Here is a 25217-nt window from a genome sequence, read left to right on the forward strand (position 1 = left end):
CATATTTTCTAATGTCATTACTATGTATAGCCTTAACCAAAAAACTTTCCTACCAGACAGAATTACATATCTGCATCATGTATGTCTATGGAAATGTTACATAGACAACATCTTTTTGATATGGAGAGGGAATGAAGAGACTCTACTGTCCTACCTTGATAAGCTCAGTACCACCAATGGCCACCTACAAATCACAAATTCTTATAGTAAGTCTTTCCTCCCTGTTTTTGATATCACAATTGTCCCATTTGCACAAAAACAGGCCACTAAACTCTACTGTAAACCAGCACATCGCATCACAGACTTAGGCTATTGCAGTAATCATCCACAGGCACTCAAAGAATACATATGAAATGGTTATTCCCTCTCTATCCGGAGGAACTGTAAATCAAAGAACGAATATTTTCGGGAAGTCAAATCATTAGTGAAAAACTTCAATCCAGAGGATCTCCAGGCCTTGGAAAATCATAAAAATGTTACTAGACCTGCAGGTTGAGTAGCTTGATTAAGCTACTCAACCTAACTGTAATGTACTTGATCCAGAAACGGGTCTCAAATTGCGTGATCCTAGGTAAATATTGTATTATACAGTTGCCTTTTTCTTCATTCTCACATGAGTGCACCTTCAAATATGTGGGTTCAGTATTTCTGCATTAAAAAAATCCTCTTTTTTTGACTAAATACACTAAATGTTTGCTCCATGTATAATAAATCTATCCAACATATAGGATACACATGAGCCATGCATGACTTGCCTCTTAGTTTACTAATAGCTTTGCCATCAGGGCAGGAGTGTTTCTCCGTTTATGTTTACAGAGAGTAAATTTCCAAGAAATGTCCAAAAATCTTCACACTAACTTGCAGCTTTACTGATAAAACTATATAGTGTATTAACAATAATCTGTGAAAATGTGGTTTCAGAAAACATTTATCATTTGCACATCACCAAGTAAAGTGTTCTGACTTTTTTTCATCCTATTTAAATATTTTTTTATCACACAGAAGTACATAAAATGGTCTTTCACAGATACTGAAATATATTTTGAAATGTTTGTAAAGTTGGCTTAGTTATATAAATGTAGTGTGTTAGGAAAAACCTGACACCAAAATCCTTTCATTTCAAATAGGTCAGACAGTTCACCTTACAAACTCCTGGAACTCTGCAGTCACAAGGAAAAATATTTGCAGTGCAAGAAGGCAAACTGATGTTTGACCTCTGTCCCTGAACACAGAGCAGATGTGACAAGTATAAGATTTAAAGGCATCTTAATTGCCAAATCATTTTCTGACTTAACAGAACACTTCTTCTTTGTCCACTCCCCAGAATTGTCGAGTGGATTCTAAAAATAGCTTAACCTCATAAAATAAAACTCGCCATAGCGTGGTCGAGCAGATTTTTCAAACCCTGAAATCCCCACTGACTTGTCACTAAAACTGTAGAAGAAATGTAGTATCGCCCTCATAAACATCTTCTAGAAACCAGAGGCAAGAAAGAAATGTAAAAATATCAAAAGTTACCACATTCACTCTCTGCTCCAACAAAATTGTTAAAATTGTCCGAAATGTTGGACAGTATTGACAATGGCCAATTTAGTCAATGAGGCACCACTGTAGTCATCCTAAAAAGAAAAGATTGAAAGGGATTAATTAGTGAGCGCGTGCAACTAGGCACTGTAGTGTCTTAGGACTGCAGTTGTTAGGAACCCATGTCTATGGGCGGGCTGAAGGAAATCATGTAATCGATCTGGGAGGTGTTAAGGTGTAGTCTTTTACGATCATGGAATATCAAGAACTTACTTAAATGTTGTACGTTGAGGAGTAAAGATGTTAACTACGAGCTCCGTGTGCTGTGTGTTCTTGTGCATGCTGTTGGGCTGGGGAGGACACAACAACTGGCGACGAGAAGGTGATACGTGCCCCCAAAGAAACACAATTTGTCTCCCTGAGAGTTTCCAAGAAAATAGCAAAGTGCTTGTGCATGCCACATGTGCCCCAAGCAGGTATGAAGAAGCCTGCAGTTGAAGTATGTGGAGTGCATGCTCCACTCCAGCCTATGCAAGACCTGGTAAAGTAACTGAAGACCTAGCAAGACATCACTATAGGAAAAGCCCGCAAAGACTTGTTGGCTAGGCTGGAAAAAGATGGTCCTGCACCGCAATGATGAGCCATCATTCATACAAAGAGAACGCTAAAAGCAGCAACAACCAGATAAAACATAAAAGACAGCCAGATATAGCACTAGAAGGCAAATATAACCTAACTGGGCGAGGTGACTCAAGAGCAAAAGCAAGGGTTGTGCTTGAAAAGTTTTGGGTCCCCGAAAAAGCAGCAGGGGGCAGGGAAGGTGGCAGCCAGTGGCCTTCAGCACAACTGAAAATGTCTTCAAGATTGTAAAGATTTCCTGTAGCTGCCGCAAGAAACATGGCATATAGTGCTGCTGCCATCTTGAGGCATCTACCACCATTTGATATTGCCAAAAAACAGAATGTTGGCACCAGGTGGATCACGTGGATTGAAACTTTCAATAATTTCTTAAAGCTCTGGAAGAAGCAAATGATGAGAAAATAATTAAATACTTAAAGAATCTCGCAGGTAATGGAGGGAAAGAAGTGATAAAAAAAATCTCACAGACTGAGACAATGTCATACCAAAAAAATCAAAGAAGTGTTAGGAGCCAAGTTCAATCCAGTGCCAAATGTCGACTATGAAAGGTACATTTTCAATCAAGTGTGATAACAAGTTGTTGAAACAATGGATGAGTTTGTTGAGAGATTTGAAGTATTCATTGCAAATTTAGTGAATTTAATGATGAAGCCATGCGCCTCAGAGTCATAAATGGGTGTCTGTCCAAATCATTTAGAAGACACATGTTGCGTAGACATTCAGTCTAGAAAACATACTACTGGCTGCTAGAGCTGAGGAACAAGCTGATCGGCTGGCCGCCATCATGGAAGCGGGAACAGCAAAAAGTGAATCGGCATTGTTCATGAAATGTAGGCACCAGAGCCAAGCAACTGCCCATAACTCTGCATCTTTGAAAACAGACTGGGGCATATTTATACTCCGTTTGCGCCGAATTTGCGTCGTTTTTTTCGACGCAAATTCGACGCAAAACTAACTCCATATTTATACTTTGGCGTTAGACGCGTCTAGCGCCAAAGTTCATGGAGTTAGCGTCATTTTTTTGCGTGAACACCTTCCTTGCGTTAATGAGATGCAAGGTAGGCGTTCCCGTCTTAAAAAATGACTCCCAGGCATGTGCGTGGTATTTATACTCCCGGGCAAAAATGACGCCCAGGAGTGGGCGGGGCAAAAAAACCCGCATTTGCGCCTCTTTTTAACGCCTGGGTCAGGGCAGGCGTTAAGGGACCTGTGGGCTCAGAATGACCATAGAGGTGCCCTCCCCTGCCCCCAGGGACACCCCCTGCCACCCTTGCTCACCCCAGGAGGACACCCAAGGATGGAGTGACCCATCCCAGGGAAGAAAAGGTAAGTTGTGGTAAGTATTTTTTTTTATTTTTTTGTTGTGGCATAGGGGGGCCTGATTTGTGCCCCCCTACATGCCACTATGCCCAATGACCATGCCCAGGGGACAAAAGACCCCTGGGCATGGCCATTGGGCAAGGGGGCATGACTCCTGTCTTTGCTAAGACAGGAGTCATGTTAATGGCGTCTGGGCGCCCAAAAAAATGGCGCAAATCGGGTTAAGACGATTTTTTTGCCTCAGCCTGACTTGCCCCATTTTTGGACGCCCAAACGCCATTTTTACCTACGCCGGCGCTGCCTGGTGTACGTGGTTTTTTTTCACGCACACCAGGCAGCGCCGGTCGGCTAACGCCGGCTAACGCCATTCAATAAATATGGCGCCCGCATGGCGCTTCAGAATGGCGTTAGCCGGCGCTAATTTTTTTGGTGCAAAACTGCGTTGGCGCATTTTTGCGTCAAAAAGTATAAATATGGCCCACTGTGTTTTCAATTAGAATAAATGCCCAGCCATCAGACAAGCATGTGAAGAGTGTGGAAGGGAGAATCACTTCATAACTGTTTGTAAAGTGGAAGAAAAACCAAGTGTCACGGCAAGATGAGAAAATGGACACTAGAAGGTTCCAGAAACATTCTCGACACCCTTACAAAGACAAAAACTGACCTCAACTGCGACAGGTAGAAACTAAACAAAGTTCATCATCATCATCCAACAAGAGTTCCTTGATGTCACCATCGAGCGACCGTGAAGAGAATGAGTGTGCAATGATCATAGATAAAAGGAAGCAACATGCACAAGTAGGCCTCGCCACTTGCACAGAAGATGAATGAAGAGCAGAAACCAGTGAGTTTAGAAAGCAAAATAACTCTTACGGACTTTGCCCCAAGAGCAAACTGAAAGTCAGCAGTTGCCTGTAACTTTTGTAATTGATAGCGGTGCATCAATCATCATCATGCCAGTTCAACAATTAGAAGTCTATCACCTTTACCACAACTCAGAACACCAAATACGAAGGTATACACATGGGCTGCTTCAAAACCATTGCGGAGTCAAGAATCTTTCACAGCTACCTTGAATCATAAGAAGACGTCTGTGCAGGCCCCAATACACGTTCTTCAAGGTACTCCATCTAGTGCTTGCCCACTTAGCTTTGCAATGGCTGCGGACATAGGACTGATATCTATCAATTACAACTTAAATATGTAATTTTAAATTGTGATCCAGGTCCCGTCACTGTTTCTCGGCCTAGGAAGGCTTGAAACTGTGACGGTGCAACTTCATATTAATGAAGACATCCAGCCTGTTGCACAGTGACACAGCAGAATAACATTTCATCTACAATGGGTAGTCGAGAAAGAGCTAGAAGCTTTGCTGAAGCATGACAATATCGAACGCTCTACTGGTTCTACACAATGCGTGTCACCCATTGTGGTAGTGCCAAAAGACAGTGTAGGTGTGGTGCAGATATGTTTCAAGCCAACAATGCAACCAAAAGAGAGAGAGACTATCTGGGCCGCACATTGCAGATCTGATCATGCAGCTTAAAGGAGCCAAAGTCTTCTCCCGCCTAGACATTAACAAGGGCTTCCATCAGCTTGACCTGGAAACCAATTGCAGATACATTACCATTTTTTTGACTCATGCTGGTTTATTTATATACAAAAGATTAAGCTTTGAAATATCATTTGCTGCAGAAATATTCCAAGATTTTATATGTAAGATTATTCAGTCTGTGACACATGCCTTCAACTACAATGATGATATAGTGGAATTTGGTGCAACATGAAAGAAGCATGATAAAGCCCTCAAAGAAGTGTGTCAGGTCTCACACTAAATTCAGAAAGTGTGAATTTCACAAAACAAAGCTCAAGTTCTTTGGACATGTATTTTCGGATGAAGGGATGGCTCCTGATAAAGTACGAACGCTCTCATCCCCCAGTCCTCAACAAGATGTCATCATGATATGGTCCTTCATGAGCAAGGCCAGCTATTGTTCAAGATACATTTGTGATTTTGCCACAGTGAGTGCCCGTTTGCAAGACCTGACAAAAGAAATGTCCAGTTACATTGGTCTGCTGAATGTGCCAGCAGTTTCAAAAACATAAAACTTGTCATTGAAAATGCAAATGAGCTGACTTAGTTTGATCCTAAGTTCCACACTGAGATCACTGTTGATGCGAGCCCGGTGGGGCTGGGAGAAATCCTTGATCAGTGTAGTGGACATCCAAATGCTCAGAGACACATTGTGGCGTAGGCCATTTGAAGTCTGGCTGACGCAGAACATGCCTATTTCCACCCGGAGGAAGAGCATTTAGCTGTGGTATGGGCCTGTGAACATTTTCATGTGTTTCTGTATGGTAAGCATTTCACAATCACCACTGACCACAGGCGTTATTCACCATTTTCAGCAATCCGAAAGCCAAGTTGCCCCCTCACATTGAAAGGTGGCTATTGTTTCTACAAGCGTATGACTATACAACTGTGTACAAGCCAGGCAAGAATCAAAAGTCTGCAGATTATTTTTCACCAGTACCCTTACAGCGGCATAGTTCAATCTTGAAAATTGCCAAGGAATACATTAACTTCATTGTGAAGTCCAGCATGCCTGTGGTCTGTCCATAGAGTAAATTGTTGTCACTACTAATTCTGAGAATTATATGTGTTTCCTTAAAGACATGCTCTCAGCCCAGTCATATAGACAGTGTTCGACCTTTAACTGACAATGTTGAATTTCAAAAATATTGTAATGAACTGTCTGTCACTAAAGCAGGAATAGTGCTAAGAAGATGCCAGATTGTCATACCTGCGAAGCTGAGGCAGCAAGTTATTGAACTCACCTGTGAAGGCCATCAAGGCATTGTGGCCACCAAGAGGGCATTAGGGATTGAGTGCAATACCCTTGATTGTATGAGAAGGTGAAGCAGGAACTAAAGGAGTGTCACTAATGCAACTTCCTGTCTCCTAAGGGGACCAACCATCCACTGACCATTTCCAATCTTCCTGCTGATGCATGGGAAAGACCTGTCATACACCTCTTTGGACCCTTAGAAAACGGACACCACCTTATGGTGGTCATTTACGAGGATTCACATTTTTTCCTCTGGTGGAAGACCTGCCATCTACAACCCACAACAAAGTCATTGAGCAGCTATCTTTGCAGTGCGGGGCATACCAGACTCTGTCACGTCTGACAATGGTCCACCGTTCAACATCAAGGAGTTCAAGGAATTTCTAGCGGCCTTAATATCAAACATCAGAAAAGCACACCCTTGTGGACTCAAACCAAACGTGTTGTGGAACGATTTATGGGACCCTGAAATGAGTGATCCAATGTGCATCAATGGAAGGTCTTGATCTTTGTCATGCATTATGCCAACCTGTCAGAGTCACCAGATCCTCGGGGTCTGCGCACGTTCCCAACACGTCCACCACAAGACAGCTCCAATACTCTGATTAGAAAGTCGCAGAGTCTAGGAGAGTCCAAGTGGGGAGAAGGGGATCAGGAAGGGAACAGCAGGGAAGGAGACCTGTGGGAGGCAAAAGATTTAACAACACAACATCAGATTCAAAACCACATTTAGATTCATAAAAACTCTCTGTTGAATCTAGGGTTCAATGATACTTGGAACATGAAATAACACTCTGTTGAGTCTGGAGTTCAGTGATACTCGGAACATGAAATAACACACTGTTGAGTCTAGAGTTCAGTGATACTCGTAACATGAAAAAACACTGTTGAGTCTAGAGTTCTGTGATACCCGGAACATGAAATAACACTCTGTTGAGTCTAGAGTTTAGTGATACTCAGAACATGAAATAACACACTGTTGAGTCTAGAGTTCAGTGATACTCGGAACATGAAATAACACTCTGTTTAGTCTAGAGTTCTGTGATTCTCAGAACTTGAAATAATACTTAGACTAAGGAAACATGAATGGCCTAGAACTAGACTCTAATTAGGCCTCACTAAATCTAGGTACCTGGAAAAGAATCAAAAATGGTTAGTACAATGTTTCATATGGAATTTTCATGAATTGAAACATACTGTTCTAGGAATACAAGAACCTTCCAGAACAATGTCCCAGAAAAAACACAGCCTCATTACATGAGGATAAAGGCCATCCAAACATTCCTTGGAAAAACAATAGGAATTGCGCACACTGCGGATTTCCACAAGAGTTTGTAAATGCCATGAAATAGTTGTGCACAATGAATAACATGAATTAAGCACAAGAAATGAATTGCGCATCTTGCCGATTCAAATGCCACCATGTGAATGCCGTAAAATGGTAGCGCACAATGAATAACATGGATTAAACACAAGATATGATTTGTGCGTCTTGCTGATTCGCAGGCCACTGTGTGAAATGCCAAGAAATGGCAGCACGCAAAATGAATACCATGAATTAGACACATGAAATGAATTGCGCGTCTTGCCGATTCGAATGCAACCTTGTAAATGTCATAAAATGGTTGCGAACAATGAATATCTAGATTTGTACTCGAATAAAGAATCGCGCGTCTTGCCGATTCAAATGCAACCTTGTAAATGCCATAAAATGGTTGCACACAATGAATATCTAGATTTGTACTCCAGTAAAGAATTGCGCGTTGTGCCGATTCGAATACAACCTTGTAAATGCCATAAAGTGGTTGCTCACAATGAATATCAGGATTTGTACTCGAGTAGAGAATTGCACGTCTTGACGATTTGAATGCAACCTTGTAAATGCCATAAAGTGGTTGCGCACAATGAATATCAGGATTTGTATACGAGGAAAGAATCACGCGTCTAGCCGATTCGAATGCCAGCAAGTAAATGCCATTAAACATCAAGCGCAATTTCACACGCACAACAGCAAAATTGATTTATCATGCTAATTAGGCCCAAGAACTTGCTATCCTTCGAGAACGGGATCGGGGGCCCAGCCCGACCTCCGTCTTACTGCCATGATCAGGAATCACCAAGCAAAGTGAAAGGGCGAGGCGTGGAAGATCAACATAGGCCTCCGGAACCGGAGCTCAGGAAGTTGCTGCTGCTCTGCACCGGGACCTCTGAATAGTGAGCACGTGGAGCTGGGATAGCTCCCTTATAAAGAGTCTTGGCCCACCCCACAAACCGCACCCGGGCATGCTGCAGGGAAAGCTTCTAGAATGCCCTGGAAAGGGACCACACCCTGACACACTCTGAAAGCCTGCAGCAATACATTGCAAATGAACATTATTTAAAAGCACCTAGAACATAAGTTTTCAGGATTAAACTCTGCAATGCAAAAGGTTAAAGAACAGCATATCAGCACAATGCATAAATTACGTTATCTTGTGAGTGCTGAGTTTTTGCATTCCAGTCACCCGTAGAGCGTGCACTGCCCAGATGTTGACACAAGCCCTCTGTGCTTATTGGTTGACTCCTTATTCCACCATAGGCAAGAGTCCTGCCACCCTGATGTTCGAGAGAGCTACAAGAACCTCTGGGAACCTTAAATGATAGGGTGGTTTGTGCTACTGACGCTGCTTGGAAGCATCAGTTAAAAGTGTATGCTGATTGATGTCATCAAACTTGAGAGATCATGTTAGATGAGGGTGACTGGGTTCTTATTATAAAAAGAGGAAGGGAAAGACAGATGCTCCATTTGATATTGAACCTTCAAAGTTGATGCACAAGGGACATCTTATAATGGCGCATCATCCCGGCAAATCCATCACAAGGGGCTTGTCACTCTTCAGACATCTGTCTCATCAATCCTCTGTCCCTGCAAGGTCAGAGGAGGCTGTCTCACCTGAGGACTCTGATCAGACATTAGACTCTGTTCGCCTGCGGTCCACCCCGGGTATAGCTCAACTACCTCAAGCTGCCCGATCTGTCCAAACTGTGCGACAACTTAGACGCTTGATCGAGGAAATGTAATGTTCCTATTTGTTCATGTCTTGCGTATGTCTTTTTAATTTAACAAAGGTAGATAGAGATGTAGTGTCTTAGGACTACAGGTGTTAGGACCCTGTGTCTAGAAACAGATGTATGAAGGAAATTATGTAATCAATCTGGGAGGTGCTAAGGTGTGGTCTTTAATCGTTATAGAATATGGAGAAGTCAGTTGAATGTTGTAATCTTAAGAGTAAAGACATTAACTACGAGCTCCGTGTGCTGTGTGTTCTTGTGCATTATGTAGGGCAGGAGAAGGCATGACAGAAACCATGCCATAATTCCATCATAGGTCTGTGGAACTGCCAACCCATCAAAGGACATTATAAATGCAGCACCTATTTTGCATGCCATCTTACTTTGAACAAGGAGGATTTCAAACGCAGCACCATCAAGCACAGGTGTCAACACTTTTCCAATTGTAATTCCATTTGTGTAATTTAATCTATCTGGTACTCTTATAACTAAGTGTACATTGGACAGACCAAACATGAAGTGAAGGATCAAAAACATCAACACAACAGCAGAATAAAACACAAAACAGAGAATGCCATGCTGGATTCAAATTTATCACCCCCAACCACAAAGAAACAGGTATTCGTTGGCAGGTGATAAAAAAGTTATTTTACCACGTGCTGGTAAAATGTCCTTCATACTGCATACGTGTGAAGGCAAGTGGCTCTCTCGTTGTGGATCCGTCGATTCAGGCCATATCACCATGGATAACAGGCATAACACATAAACATATAACACAATAGTTTTTGTGAACTACATTTGTTGTTGCGTTCCAGATATGGGTTCCAGATCACGCATCTAGTTGGGCTACATAAAAGTAAGTTGTTCAAGCCAACATGGAGACACCTGGGAAGAGAACAAACATTCATCAAATGACTTGATGAAGGGGTGCCAAAAACACCATCGACTATAGTGGGATAAAAAATATTTACCTCAGAACGGTAAAGTCACAGGGCTAATGAAGTCTAAGAGTACCTGTAGGCATGATTTGTAAATCCATAAACACATTGTTGCGAAAAGCATATAGTATGTAAGGTGGGATGTAAGTGCGCACTCACTTAAGGTATGAGGGACCAATAACAACAAACATGGATGTTGGAGGACAATGATTGTACTTACTTGGATTGTGCAAATGACAGAAAAATGTATAAGACCATTAACTTGAGAATATGTACTATAAAAACAAACCATGTAATGGGGTGATATGCTGAAAGGCGCACTTACCTCCCTAGTAGTATAGAAAAAATGTGTTTGGAGATGGGCAGTGGCTTCCCTGGCATAAAGAATGATCGGGACATAATTCAGGAGCCTATCTTAATCCAGGTATTAGGTGCATTAGTTGATTGAAAAAACTGTTTTGGCCTACAGATATTAGCCAAATGAAATTTTGGTGAACTATTTTCTAATCAGTTTATAAGCCCAGGTTCCAGCTAGTTTAAGGGCAGCTCGTGTTATGTTTATCGATTTTTTCAGGGGCACACAGTTCAACCTTTTTCTGCATCCCCAGGATTCTCTCACGCAGTGGGACTATTAATACCAATGTTTGCTTTCAGGATTATTTCCACCCTTTCACCCTCTTATTAATGGATTTATCTCCTTATTCCTCGCCCTTCTTTGCAGTGTTGTTTTTATCACATTTGGCACAGCAGGCACCATTGTATTCTTTATTATTTATTTAGTATGTCAGGCTTGTCAGCTTCCTCCCCGCCCACCCCTTTCTTTCTTTTCATATTTAGAGAGGAATCAATGAGAAGGATCAGAACATGTAAGCACACATATCCAATTTTGTAAATTTGTTTCATTACAGATGTTCTTTCTCCCAACAATTTTCAAATTCCTTTTGCCTATATTTCTGTAGATAATTGCATTGCTCTGAATGCTATCCTCCTCCCGAGGATGACCAGAACATCACTAAGCGGTCGAAATGCCACTGATGCACACGCCCTTTAGATATATACTTCAAGGTTTCCTGAGCAGAGTGTGCCTCTATAGTGGACATTAACAGCTTTAGGCACTCTGAATCTTTCTCCTGGGTCTATAGCGCTGCTTGTTATTCACCCACCTCTGGGATGTGCTTTTTTTTTGTTTTTAAGCTGTCACCATCACTCTGCGTGTTCACCTGTTTGTGTAGAGCACCATTGGTGTATTCGAAAAATTATCCAAACAATGTTTGATAAAATCGATCTCCTATTACAAGATCTGTAATTGTGCTTACTTTCTTCCATTCATTGATTACGATATAAAAAAATCGATATCAGCAAGTCACTTAAGCAATTATTTACCTTATACCTCAATGGAACACTGTTGATTTAAACACTGTCTGACCCCATTTCCACAATGGGTTTTTGGGTCTACTCCTGTAGCCTTTACCCTACTCCTTAACATCACCCTAACACCCACTACCTGTAACGATAAACCTGAAGCAACGTTTAATAACATTTAGTCTAACTCTGATTTCAATCAATCGACCTATTAATGAATGTCTCATTGCAACTTTTAAAAATAGAAAAGTGCTACCAGAAATTAGATGATTTTTCGTTATCACTCAACTCTAAATTAGGCCATAAAACACAACATTCTCAAAGGAGAAGTCGACTTTGTCTTAAGTTTGTATGAAACTCAATTTGTATTGTGCCTATTACTTTAGTACTTGACACATATGTAGATATTATATACAGACATTCAAGTAAATATCTATCCAAAGCTAAAACAAAACGGAGAGCAGAAGGAACACCTCCTACCTTCCTATGAACTTGAAAGCAGCGATCCAACATTAGCAACAAACTAACAATCCAACCTGCAAACAACTAGTGAAAGGATCTCTTTCAAAAGGGCAGTTCCCACCACTAGATGGCACAGGTACCAACTGGCAAGGAAGGCCAGCAAAAGCCTGATAATACGAGCTTATTAAATGAAGATTTGGGTAAATAGAACATTAAACGTGGTTCTGTAGAGTGACCAGTGAGCAGCGGGAGGCCAAGAGGAAAACAAGCATTGGCAAAGCCATTAGATCAGTCTATTGTGCATGTGAATGTCGTTTTGCATTGATTGTGCAGGTGGTAAATGTATGGGCATACATGAGACTAAGTCAGTGGTTGGATGGAGGAAGAGATAGTACGTGAATGTACATATGAATGGGAAAGTGGATGGATGAATGATGTATTAAGCACAATAATAGACCAATGAGTGGCCCATTTAACGGAGAAACATTACATCAATGTTTCTACGACAGAATATGATAGTGTTATAAAAAGGCCTAGCTCATCAAAGGCGCCAGGCAATTGAACAGACAAAGATTTTACAACATTTGTATTAATATATTTATCATCGCGTTAGTGGTCCTGTGTGAGCCCAAACCCAAGAGCAGTAGGAATGTAGGTGGTCCACTTTCTTTCACTCATCACTGGACAATATGTTAAAGAAAAACTGTAGGCATCTGTAAAATACGTCCTAAAGCATGAGGGACACCCAGTGAGCCAGTGCCCGAAGAGGGCTCATCCAAATGAGGCAGATTCTGAAGGCGTTTTTCCAAAAGCCTTGTTCTATATGTATAGGTGCATGCACTGTGTGTGTTGTGTGTTTTGCAGGGCGCGGGCTCTATACTAAAGCTGTCTCTAGCAAGACCTTACTAGGAAAATGTGCTACCTTTTTCTGTATGTTGTATCCTTTTGCAACAAAGGGCATGCCAAACTTATGTTTAATTGTATATTTGGTTAAGTCACAACTGATTGCTAAGTGGCAGCTGGCCACAAGGATTGTGAACCTACGTGTTTGTTCACATTCTCTCCCTAGGTGTTTTTGATGTGGAATGCTTAACAACGGACCACTTCACGGGGGGCATGAAGCAGCACTACAGAGTGAGGAACTGTCACTGGTCTCTCCCCGAAATTTACCTGCACACAAAGACCTTCTACATTGCAGCTGAGGAAATTGAATGGGACTATTCACCCAGCAGGACCTGGGAACACGAGAGACATCAAATTCACGAAGAAAGGTAACAATTTACATGAAAATTAATTTTAAAAAAAGAATCTAATTAAAAGTGATGCTAGGTAATAAACAAGATCATTTTAAGTGTTTCTGGTGACAATGAGATTGCTTTAATCATAAGGCTACTTTTATTACATATGTTGCCCAACCAAAACAAAATGTTTCTATTTACCATTCCCTACAAATCTTGAACAATTGGTCATGTGCCTCACTTCTGAATTGTCAAGATGTTGCATACAACTATATTTTTATTGTGTTTATGTACAACATTGCTATATAGTTAGGGGTCCGTTAAGTGCTCCATTAATTCCAGTAGGTCTAGTAATGGGATTTCCGGTCCCCTTTAGGGTAAATTTACAGGTAAAGTGCACCCTACCCATAGATTTCAGATATGAAAAGCTGCCAGAATCTCTGAGTGAAATACCAGGAAATGACGAGGAACGGCCAAGGGAACTGAGACTAGAATAACCAATTCCCCCAGAAATTCCTCATTAGTAAAGGGCCCGTAGGTCCCACTTATAACACCTGATAACTTTCTTCCTCAAACTACAAACACTTCTTTCTTCAATACCTCCAGGGGATGGGGCCTTAATGTGGCCAGCTCCAAGACTACTCCTGATGCGGTCCTGGCTGATCATTGGATGTACACAATGTATACAATAGTGAAGCAGCTTCGCAAAACTGGCTTATATCTCTCACTCCTCAAACAATCTACCATAGGATTATTAAGAAGGTTATTCGTTGGGCTCCATCTTGATTGCAGTGAACATGCAGACGAGTATATCAAGAAACGTGTCCAATACTGACCGAGGATGAAATAAATTAATCCATTCATCCCCCTCGGGTACTTCAGCTAGTTTTTCGGCCTTTGTTTTCAACAGGATGGCCTATGGAAATGCACTGTTTAATGTCCTCACAAATCAAGACAAGTGCCACTAAAAGGGTCTATTCAAGCTTCCGTGCGATTGGTGGTAGAAACCTTCTGGAGAGACCACAGCACTCTGGTGTTAAACGATCTCCAGGGGCTCCTTCTTGAAGCAAGAAGTGAATTTACACTTGCCAGAATAACATACATGGCAGCCCATGTAAACATGTCCACATACTTGGAGTGGAAGATCAGAATCATTGGAGACACGGCAACTTCCAAAAGTAAGAGAGTAATCCCAAACACTCTCAAACAAAGAACTATCAAACAAGATTTCTCCTATGCAATCCAGAAACTTTGGAGCTACCTACAACTTAAACCGAAACAAATTTAAGGATGAACTCCAAACCTTCCTAATAAAGAAATGCTTATCCTTCATAAACAATACTGATCCCTACCCAGTAACTACGGTGATGGTGCCAGGAATTAATAGATGAACCTGCACTTAATTTGTATCAAGTGCAGCAAATAGATTGATTCCACTGGTGTATTTGTCTCAGTCCTGGACACAAATTGGATCTAGTTTCTCTTATTCTGTGAGATTTGTTCATATGATTGTTTTCAGAGTGTTCCTATATCACTCAGCCCACCTGGTCAGTGCTACTTAAAACTAAATAATTAAAATAGATAATCTTTCTTTATCTCTCTCTCTCTCTCTATACATATATATATATATATACATATATATATATATATATATATATCGCTCTTTTATTTATTTTAAGAACTATGAATCAATCTAAAGGGGTCTTTAAAAGTTACCACTGCACCCATATACCCTGCTCACTGTAAGTGGGTAGTAGTTTGCTCATTACAACCAGTACACATAGAACTTCAAAAAGAGGCATGTTGTAATTTTTAGAAGAAAGCGAACAAAATGTATCTGATGGAGGTCAGCCCTACCTGAAGAAAGTAGCAGGTGACTTGTAAGCTATGTGGAGAAGAGACACTGGCACACCTCATCTATTCGTGGACATACCTGCTAATAACAAAGCTCATTGGAGATCTGCGTGCACACTCAGCGTTCAATCCTTCAGTTTTGAGAAATTACAAATCTTAGAGCTAACAGCATTTCATCCCTTAAGTTTTGAGAATAAATATCTTTCTTTGTTATTTGTGGGCAGGTTACCTTGTACCGTATGCTGCACAAACCGTTGTGACATTTACATTCATGGTGACATAGACATTCATGGTGATCACACACCTCCCCAGGCTAGTTCCCATCCAGCCCAGAGACGCTAACAGGAAGATTTAAAGCAAGAGTGGACAAACCACTTCATGAGATCCCCTAGCCGACCCCAGTCCATAAGAAGGCCTTCACAGCCACATAATAGTCAAGTGCCTGAGTTGATGTGTCACACTTCTTGAGACAGGATGGAACATTTGTTAACATTTTTTCTTCCCCATTAGAATCTCGACCACCACACTCCATCCATTCATTTTGTTTTCCCATGGTGCATCCTGGGCCGATTTATAATGTGCGATTTTCAATAGCATTCATCAACACACCAGTGCCAAGGGAAAACTTTATCGGAAATAACAGGTGTAGATGTCTTACTTTGCAGGATCACCTCACATCTCCTGTCCTTACTCACCATATGTTTTCACCCATGCCTAGGCACAGTGGGCGGACTTCCTGTTGCATACCATATATCACCAAGTACACAAGTGATGGTCCTCTTGCAATCGCAGGCTTGGCTGCTGTACTTTAGAAATCATTTATTTCACAAATTATGATTTTACTTTGCAGGTACACATGAGTTTAGAAAGGGACTTTTCACGAGGTGGTGTTCTCCATGAAAAAAGTGCCACTTGTTATGTTTTAGGCTTCTAGGTGCTTGTGTTCATAGTTCTATCACTTACAATTACTGCAGCATTCTTCTGATTAACTTGTGCTTATTGACATTTTTAGACTGTGCTGCCAAGTCAACATGCACTGCTTAGCACTTTTCAAGGAATAAATTATTCAAAAATGCAAGTTCTTTGTTTTCAAATTTACAGTAATTTAATTTCCTCATTAACCTTTTTTCTGGTTTTCCAAGCCCAGGGGATGTGTTTTTAAATAAAGGAGATAGGTTCATTGGTTCGAAGTATATGAAGGCGGTATATCGCGAATATACAGACAGAAGTTTTAAAACTCGCAAAGAAAGGAAGGCGGAAGAGGAACATCTGGGTATTTTAGGTAATGTACACAATGTAACACTATGGCACTGTAAATAATTGATTTTTAGAGGATGGGATTTGGGTCATGTGCCTCCAACCATTGGTGGTCTTAGGACAGCCCTGTTCACCCTATTCTTTGAGTTAACTTCAATCACCTCTTCAAACAGCCCAGAGAAACTTTTTCTCTCTCACCATCACAATATTGGTTGCTGAGTTTATTACAGGCAGAGCCACTCAAATTATGCCGCAGGGGAGGACCAAATGATGCTGCAAGTTTGCCTAAATTATGTGGCAAGAAAGGGCAAATGATGCAGTATATGTCAGCACATTTAATGGCAGTATTCCTTAGCTGTTGTGTCACGTTTTACAATATTAACGCCCTCTAGTCAAAGTGTCCACGTTATTAGCATCCGTTTAACACCTAAGTTCACCAATAAGCAAGCAAAAGGCGACTTTCCCCCTCAGTAGAAAGGAGGCTGACACAGCACATCAGCTCATGTCACAGCATTTTAGCAGCTTTTGAGCCAGTTGTGCTAGAAATATTTTTTTATTAATATCTGCAAATTATCCATAGGATACTGAATTATCTGGCAAGTTTGGCACATCCATAATTATGCTGTAAGCGCTGCGACCATAGAATAATTCCACTGGCCCCATGTATAAATATTTTTTACTTTGCATGCCGTGAGGTGTATTTTTTTTTTAGCATCTGGTAGTGACTGGTGGTGAAATACAGAAGCAAGATAGATATAAAGGCTTCACCCACTAAAAGCAACACTTTGTGCATGAAAAGACATATCCGAAGTATGCTCTAGATTACTAAGCGAATGCACCATTATATTTGTTAGATGTGAGTTATCTAAAATGAAAAACAATCAATTTCATTGAAAAATAGGACGTGACAAGTATTATAATGCACTCCCATACTTTTCTTCATCATAGTTGAAGTAATTTTTACTTTCTTATTTCACAAGTGTTGCTTTTAATATTAAAATATGCATTTCCAAAAAAGCTAATATGACCCCCAACATGCTTGTTCTTGGAACCTGCTGGTGCACACTAAAAATGTACTTGCTGTGCCTCTTAGGGTCAATGTCGCACTATAACGCAAGGTCAGGAATTGTTTCATCCATTAAAAGGGTGCTGCATCCATAACAAAGCAGATGTGCTAAGATCCACAGTAGAATTTGAAGTTATGGCCCACAGTTTAGCATTTTCACTAAACAATTGTGTGAAATGTCTTTACAGTTGGTGTATTTGTATATGTTTGGCACCCTTAGCATAATTGTGTCTAGTCCTTGTCTACTGCGTAGTATTAACACAACATTGGTAATTCTTGGCATTTTATTCTCATTTATCACTACTGCTATCTAAGGCCTCGGCCTCCCAGACGGGTGTAGCTTGTTTCCCTCCACCCATGAGCCGACTCACTCATTCATACACTTACTCATTCATCAAATCATCCATAAACTTATTTCAACCATCCATCCATGCACTAAACCATTCAGCAAATCATATATTCACTCATTTGTTAATTATCCATGCACTCATTCACTAACTTATACATCCACTCATGCACTCATTCATCCATCCATCCATCCAACTTCTGCCTCATTCTGAAACTCGACCACACACACAAACTTTCCAATGTATGAGGAAGCATTTTCATTTATAAAACAGCCAGTCCTACTGGCTTTTTTCAAATCTTGTTTTATAGCACTTAATTATTATGTTGTATTTTTCTTAGAACTCATATTTTTTTGTAGGAACTAAGACAAAGGGCATTTGTCTTATAAAACAGCCAATCCTTTTGGCTTTTCAAAAACGTATTTTTCTACTTATTAGCTACTTTTGAAGCACTCTTTTTTCTTTTCACTCTTTCTTTTTTGTAGGAACTGAAACAGGGCAGTACAATAGCCAAAATCTTGAAGTGGATTTACTTTGGAAAACCAAGATTAGAAATCTAGTGATCTGCGTCAAATTCTAGAAGAATAAATAGCGCATACCTCATCCATGCCATACTAGCCATGTGTACTTCCTTATTATCATAATTCTTAATTAAATTGGGTACAGAGTTTAATTTAAAATGACTTCTTAATGAATAGCCAAATTAGTAGGCTTGCATATTTTTTGTAATTTGAAAAAAAAGAATTGGGCATGTCGGGTGACAGTTCTGCATTTCCAAGCTCTGTAAATGGGAGTTGATAGTATGAACCAATTTAATGGCATTCAGTTTACCAACCACAGAGGTATGGAAGGCTAAGGTGGCCTACGTCGAGATATAAACAGTGAGCGTTTAACTATTAGTTCTCTGCTAGGCAAATGTTGGCAGGTGCTAAAATCAAGATTAAAAACAAAAGGCCTGATTTAGACTATGGTGGACGGGATTTACTCTGTCAGGGGGAAGGCCAGGGTACTCTGTCACCTTGAGGGAGAACCCGCCAACCAAATTTTAAAATATGAGCCAGCCCAGTGGACATCTCTTGCATTGGCAGGAACCATCTCAGTAGTTCCTGTAAATGCATTGGGAGTTTTCTCCCATAGTTTGGGGGTCTATATGCAGTTTTCACTGCCAATTACTGCCAGGTTTTACCTGTCAGGGATGCACACGGAAACTTGCCATTTGTTTGTCAACTCTAAATAGAGCGGGCAGACAAATGGCAAAAGCTCTGGCGGTCCTTAATTTGTTGGGCCATCGGAGGTGTATGTTGGATGCAGAGACAGAGTAGTCCCCATCGTCAACATAGTGAAGGTCCACCCTACTCTAAATGAGATGGATGGACCTTCAGTTTGCCAGAGAAGGTGTTCTGTCGCCTTTGCAAGTACCCTCGCATTCAAACTCTAAATCTGGCTCAAACTTGTAAAAAGTCATGCACTCCAAGCTTCTGTTTTGGCCCTAATGCTGAGCTAGTTTGGCACTTTGCTAACAGAGCAGAATAAAGTTTGAATTTGCTTATCGGCCGGTTAGGAACACCTTTGATTGGGATTAAGTGAACAAGAAGCTGGAAGGATGCACATTGAGATTTCCTGTCCACCATGCATTCACCAGGAATGACACCTGTTCTTCCTAACATTCACCTAATGTGGTACATCTAGGAGCCACTATTATCCCAAAGTAACTAAATCGAAACACAAAGTAGGCCCATGGTTTTTTTCACAGAAAGTTCTTACCACACAGTGAAGAATACCGGAGGCTGGATGGCGTTCAAGGTAGTGGGATTACCATGGCACCAGCTGTTGACCAATAATTAAGAACCTGGCATCAGAACATGGGGAAATTGTGCATCATAATGATTAGGGAGCAGAAACAGACGTGGACAGTTAGTGGAAACCGAGGAAACTAGCTAAGGAGGAAGTCTGGGATGGGCAACCACCAGTGAACCTGGGAGAGGGGCTAGATTTGCTTTGTAGAGTCAGGAGAATTAAGCGGCTACAAATAGAAAGGGATGAAAAAATAGAAATTAGTAGACACCTATACAGAAAATCTGTTCAATTTATTATAAAGCCGAGAATAGGGGAGTATGGCAATAAGCAATCTCGTCTGATATCTCTGTTAAGGGGTATGATGTCGCTTCACATAAGACATTTGTGACATCAGGCGGGGTCCCACAGTTGTGGAAGTTTAAACTTTGCAAAACTGTACGTGCTGTAGAAGACCCCGAAGATCATCACACTGTACTTGAAGTTTTTGGTTCATTTTCTACCTCGGAGCATGCACTTGCCATTTCATTTCAGTTTCTCTGCACAATGTCCACAGATCCCCCAATAATGAGCTTGTTAGTACCTTGTGCATTTTTAGCACTTCTCTTGTGAAGCATCTGTCCACTGATCTGTGAAGAAGTTCCATAATGTGTGCTTTAATTTAAAATAACTTTGCTTACATTGTTCGGTTTATAGGTTGATTTTTGAAAAATCTTATTTTCATTTCATTGACAGGCCCACTGATTCGTGCAAAGGTTGGAGAAAAAATTATAATTATTTTCAAAAATAATGCAAGCAGACCTTACTCCATACATGCCCGTGGAGTCAAGACAGACAGCTCTACAGTTAAAGAAACAATGCCAGGTACACCTGACCGATCAACTTCTATTTGAATCTTACTTTAATTCAGACAGATTTCTTGAGGTGACGCTTATTTTTCTCCATCCATTTCCCCTCATTAAGGATTGGTAATCATTGACATTTAACCTATGACCTTAATCAATGCTTCCTGCTGAGTTTTTAAGTAGTTAGCAGATGACGGTGGTGTAAACGAACCAACGTGATCTCAAAGGACGGTCTAAGGAGCAGGTGATTTGTGGATCATAAACATGAAAGGAAGTCAAATCAATGGTGATTCCAGAGTAAAATCAAGAAAGGAGGAGGCACACCACAGTGATTTTTTATTTTCTGATAATATATTTGCTAGAGCTATTAAAGTTCTGATGTTCTGGGTTTATTTATTTGTTTAACAGTTTTATATAGTGCCAGAGACCGAAACGTATGAGGGCGCTTTACAGGGAATTGCGATGATGTCAAAGTCAACACAATCTAAAATCCGAAAGTCAGGTTGGCAAGCAAATAATATAATCAAGACTAGATCCACTCACGAAGAATGAATTGGTTACAACTACTTGAGTAACTCGTGGGAAGAAGAAGTGAAGCCATAAACTTCGTAAAAAAGTGAGAATGAATGAATGGGGAAGGTTGGTGGAGGAGGCAGAGAGTGAGAGGGATAGAATGGACAGAGGGAGGATGAGTGAAAGAGGAGTGGAGGAAGAGAGTAACAGAGCACGAGAGGGGAAGATGAGAGGGTCGGGGGGAAATATTCGGGGAAATGCGGAGAGACAGTGGATGATAAGAGAGAAGGAGAAAAGCAGAGACAATAGGAGAAAAGTTTAGGGAAAGGAATGAGCATAGGGGAGGGGACGGAGGTAGAACCTCCACTAGCAAGTGGAAGGCAGAGAGACTCAAGAAAGCATATCAGAGGACAGACTGGTAGGGCAAGAATCAAGGCAAGGAGTGCAGGCAACCAGGGGAGTGGTAGGAGGTGGAGGGAGACATCTAATGGGAAGAGAGGGAGATAGAGAAAGGGGAAAGGTCCAAAATGACAGAAGGAGTAAGGAAGATAGGACGAGATAGGGCTGGCAGGGAAAGTGTTGAGGGAAAGTTAGAGGAGGAGGTAGTGGTGGATCAGAGGAAGAAGCAGGGTGAGAGGAGGGTAAGACGAGAGCAAGTGAACTGGAGAGAGAATCAGAGAGAGTTTGTGAGACAACAGATGGGGAACGCACAAAGCATGGACAAGGAGTAAAAATGAAGGCGGGGAGTGGTTTAGGATGGATCAGCTGAAAGAAAGGGGAGATAGAGTATAGAAAAGAGCCAAAAGAATAGAGGAAAGATCTGTGTGTAAAAAAATACAAGGTACCAAAAAACACAAAAGCGGAACGGGAAGCAAAAGTCTAACATGGCAACCATAGTCTGAAGAGAAGAATTTTTAGGTGCTTGCGGAAGGACAGAATGGTGTGTTTCCATCTTAAGTCCACTGGAAAAGAGTTCCACGTGAGGGAAGCAGTGTTGGGAAGGATTGATGTTGAGCGCAAGCAGTTTTGTTGGAGGGTGGTTCGAGAAGACGGTTACTTTTGGCTCTTTAAGCCCTGAAGCCACCAAATTGTTTGAGCAGGCTGGATAGGCAGTGCAGATCGATTAAGCGGAATGTTTTGTAGGCCAGAGAACCTAACTTTAACTTTGTTTTGGAAAAAATATCTGGACAATATTTCTAATGGAAAATTCTCTTCTCTCAACTGCAGACCTTCCTTCATGAACACTTTGGTACCTGATTACGACCTTGGCGGAGGGGATTGCTCCGTCCCAAAGGTGATGGATATCCCATCCTCCGTATTACAATCTCCATAGGATATAATGGAACTTGTAAAACGGCGAGCGGGATATCCGTCATGTTTGGAACAGAGTAATTCCCTCTGCCAAGGTCGTAATGAAGCCCTTTATCTTTACCCTCCTTCAATGCGATCTGCTATCATCCTTCTAGATAGAAATGGAAGCAAACAGTGATGCAGTCCTGTTGGCATCTTCCCCCAAGATGATTCTAGTGGAAGCGTTAAACTAAGCTTTCTTGATCAGTCAAAACATTTGTTACTCTTTTTCCACAACATCTTTCTCACTGCCCGCAGTCATTGTTTGGGGTGTAAGCACACACCCTACACTTTGTAAATTAGGCTGCCTATAACTCTATTTCAGTCATGCTGCAACACTTTTCTCTTTCTTGATAATACCTTCTCTTCCAAAAATCCAAATATCATGGAGTCATGCTTGATTACTGTCTTGCTTTCATTGTCCACCTGATGCCAATCATGTCCATTGGTATGCATGCGCTAAAATGCAGACACAACATGAAGAACCTCTTTATCAAAAATGTGGAAATCAGATTGTTCACCAGATTATTCACCAGATCCTTATTACTCTCTAACTGTGTTATTTGGTAATGCCGTTCTAGCATCAGCCGAATTCCTTAGGAGAACTCTGTCATTAGTAAAAACATCTACCAATGTTTTTATTTTGAATGCTGTCCACTGACTGCCTGTCGAGGAGAAATGCAAATTTATGATCCAGGAATTTTTGACTAAAGCCTGCAGAACAAAACCCATAACTGTTTATCCAGACCTCATCACCGCGCACAAGAATGAGGCCTCCACTGCGAGGCAGGTGGATTTAACAGTGAGGGTACCCTTTGCCCGGAATAACATCTCTTCACCTATAGCTGGCTGCAGTGAGTTAATTTCCATGAAACTCTGCATAGGTGAGGATTCCCTGCTCTCAGCATGTGGCAATAGGACTGGGAACCTGTCCGGTTGGGGGGGGGGGGGGAGGGAAGGATATCAGGATGGAGAAGGCATCAGAGGAGGCTGGTGAATTGGGTTGGGAGGGGAAATTGTTTGTGCATCCCAGTGCGATAGAATAGGATTTGGGTGGGGACTGGGGTCAGGTTGACTTGACCACTGAACCTCATGCGATTTTTCTGTCTGAATATTGCAGGCCCCCAGTTTTTCTGCAGTGGGCATGTTATCACTGGGTGTAGAGATGTATCCTACACCCAAATTGTACTGTATTGGCCTGGACAATATTCATCTTCTCTAGCATAAACTTGATCAACCAATGCACATTTAGACCCTACTCCACCTGAGGACAGAAATCTGCCTAGAATTTCAGGGAGTATCAGTTTTAGTTTGTAACTATAACTATATATGTGTTCCTATGTAGAAACGTAGCTTTAGATGTAGGTGCAGATAAAGATATGGATTACATACAGATTAGGTATAGACAAGATATGGTTAGAGGCATAGATATATGGGTAGGTATAGAAATAGAACTAAATATTAATGCATAAGTAAACATCTTGGCACTAGCCACCTATACTGTTTGATAGGTAAGACTAGGTTGCTCTCTAAGCAGCTGCTATCACTCCACAAGAATGCAAGGATGTAAATTTGTTAAGGCTGTTATAAGAACAAAGCATTAACCACGGGTATTTCTGAATAATACAGGAGAAGTGAAAACATACATTTGGAAAATCCCAGAGAGATCTGGCCCCGGAAAGGGTGAATCTGACTGTGTTACGTGGCCGTACCTTTCAATGGTGGATCAAGTCAAGGTAAGTGAAGTGTATTGCTTCCTTTATCTAACCTGGAAAATTGTAATGATTCCTTTCCACCCAAACTGTCTCTTTGATAATTTATGTGTGTTATGTGTTGCTTAAATACTGGAAGATGTCCCAAAATACATGTACATTGGATGGAAGTCTACAGTTTAACAATCCCTGCACAAACCCCTACAAAACGTCAGATCTATTGGCTTTGGCATTGCATGCGTAACCACTAATTAAAAGACCAGAGAACCTCTGTGTAGTGTAAACGGATCAGAAGGTGGTTAAACAAAAGGAAAAGAAGAGGCAAATATTGTACTTTCTCATGTGCTTCACATTTAACAACAGCAAAGCAGCTGATTTCAAATCAAGATCAACCACAAATGTTTCTCAGGCAGAAACATTGAGAGTAACTTTGTGCTATCAGTAATGTACCATCAGCAAAGGTAATCGAGGGTGTGTCATAGAAAGTCTCTCGCTTTAAGAAAACCAGCACATTGATCAATGACCAAATTATACTTGTGTTGGAGGCAAAAAAGCATTTCACAAGCCAAAATGGATATTTTAATTTTATTCCAATTAGCATTTAAGTATAACCAGTGCTTAATTTGTAAAACAGTGAGTGTGACATACCCAAAGCTGAGCGCGGGAATCCGCAGTCGGCACTATTAAATGTTACTGCGCTCAATACCAAGTCTATGCAGTCTTCAATCCACCTCAGACCTCTTTAATCCACTGCCACACACCTCCTGGTCCTTTAGCTCACTCTTGCAGGTGCCTCCTTTCTCCTTTTGTGGCTGCTTTTCCATCTTTCTCTTCCCCTTTTTTTCTTCTTTCTGTGTTTTTCCTTCTCGTGCGCTCAGGAAATGACTTACAAGGAAACATAGGTGCCGGTGCCCCCACCGGCTCAAACTAAGCACTTGGGGCCAGCAGTATGAAAATGCAATTTTGCATTTCTTAAATAGCGACTTCATAGAAATCGCTATTTAAGAAGTGCAAAATGCTATGTACAAAGATACCGATTTCCTAATAGAGATTCTTACAAACTAGGAATCATTATTAGGAAATCGGTATTAAGAAA

The 25217-nt window shown here is 41.1% G+C and overlaps 1 protein-coding gene across 1 annotated transcript in view; it reads left to right on the forward strand.

Moving 5' to 3' along the window:
• LOC138265562 (ceruloplasmin-like) overlaps window positions 1-25217 on the forward strand; it is a 267602-nt gene that overhangs the window by 172839 nt on the left and 69546 nt on the right. Inside the window, exons 12-15 of the mRNA XM_069213378.1 lie at window positions 13215-13416; window positions 16380-16519; window positions 20437-20565; window positions 24039-24145. Of these exons, the coding sequence (XP_069069479.1) occupies window positions 13215-13416; window positions 16380-16519; window positions 20437-20565; window positions 24039-24145 (578 nt within the window). The remainder of the gene's footprint in view (window positions 1-13214; window positions 13417-16379; window positions 16520-20436; window positions 20566-24038; window positions 24146-25217) is intronic.

The sequence above is a fragment of the Pleurodeles waltl genome, chromosome 11 (assembly GCF_031143425.1).
Source record: "Pleurodeles waltl isolate 20211129_DDA chromosome 11, aPleWal1.hap1.20221129, whole genome shotgun sequence".
In the NCBI taxonomy this organism is placed as follows: domain Eukaryota; kingdom Metazoa; phylum Chordata; class Amphibia; order Caudata; family Salamandridae; genus Pleurodeles; species Pleurodeles waltl.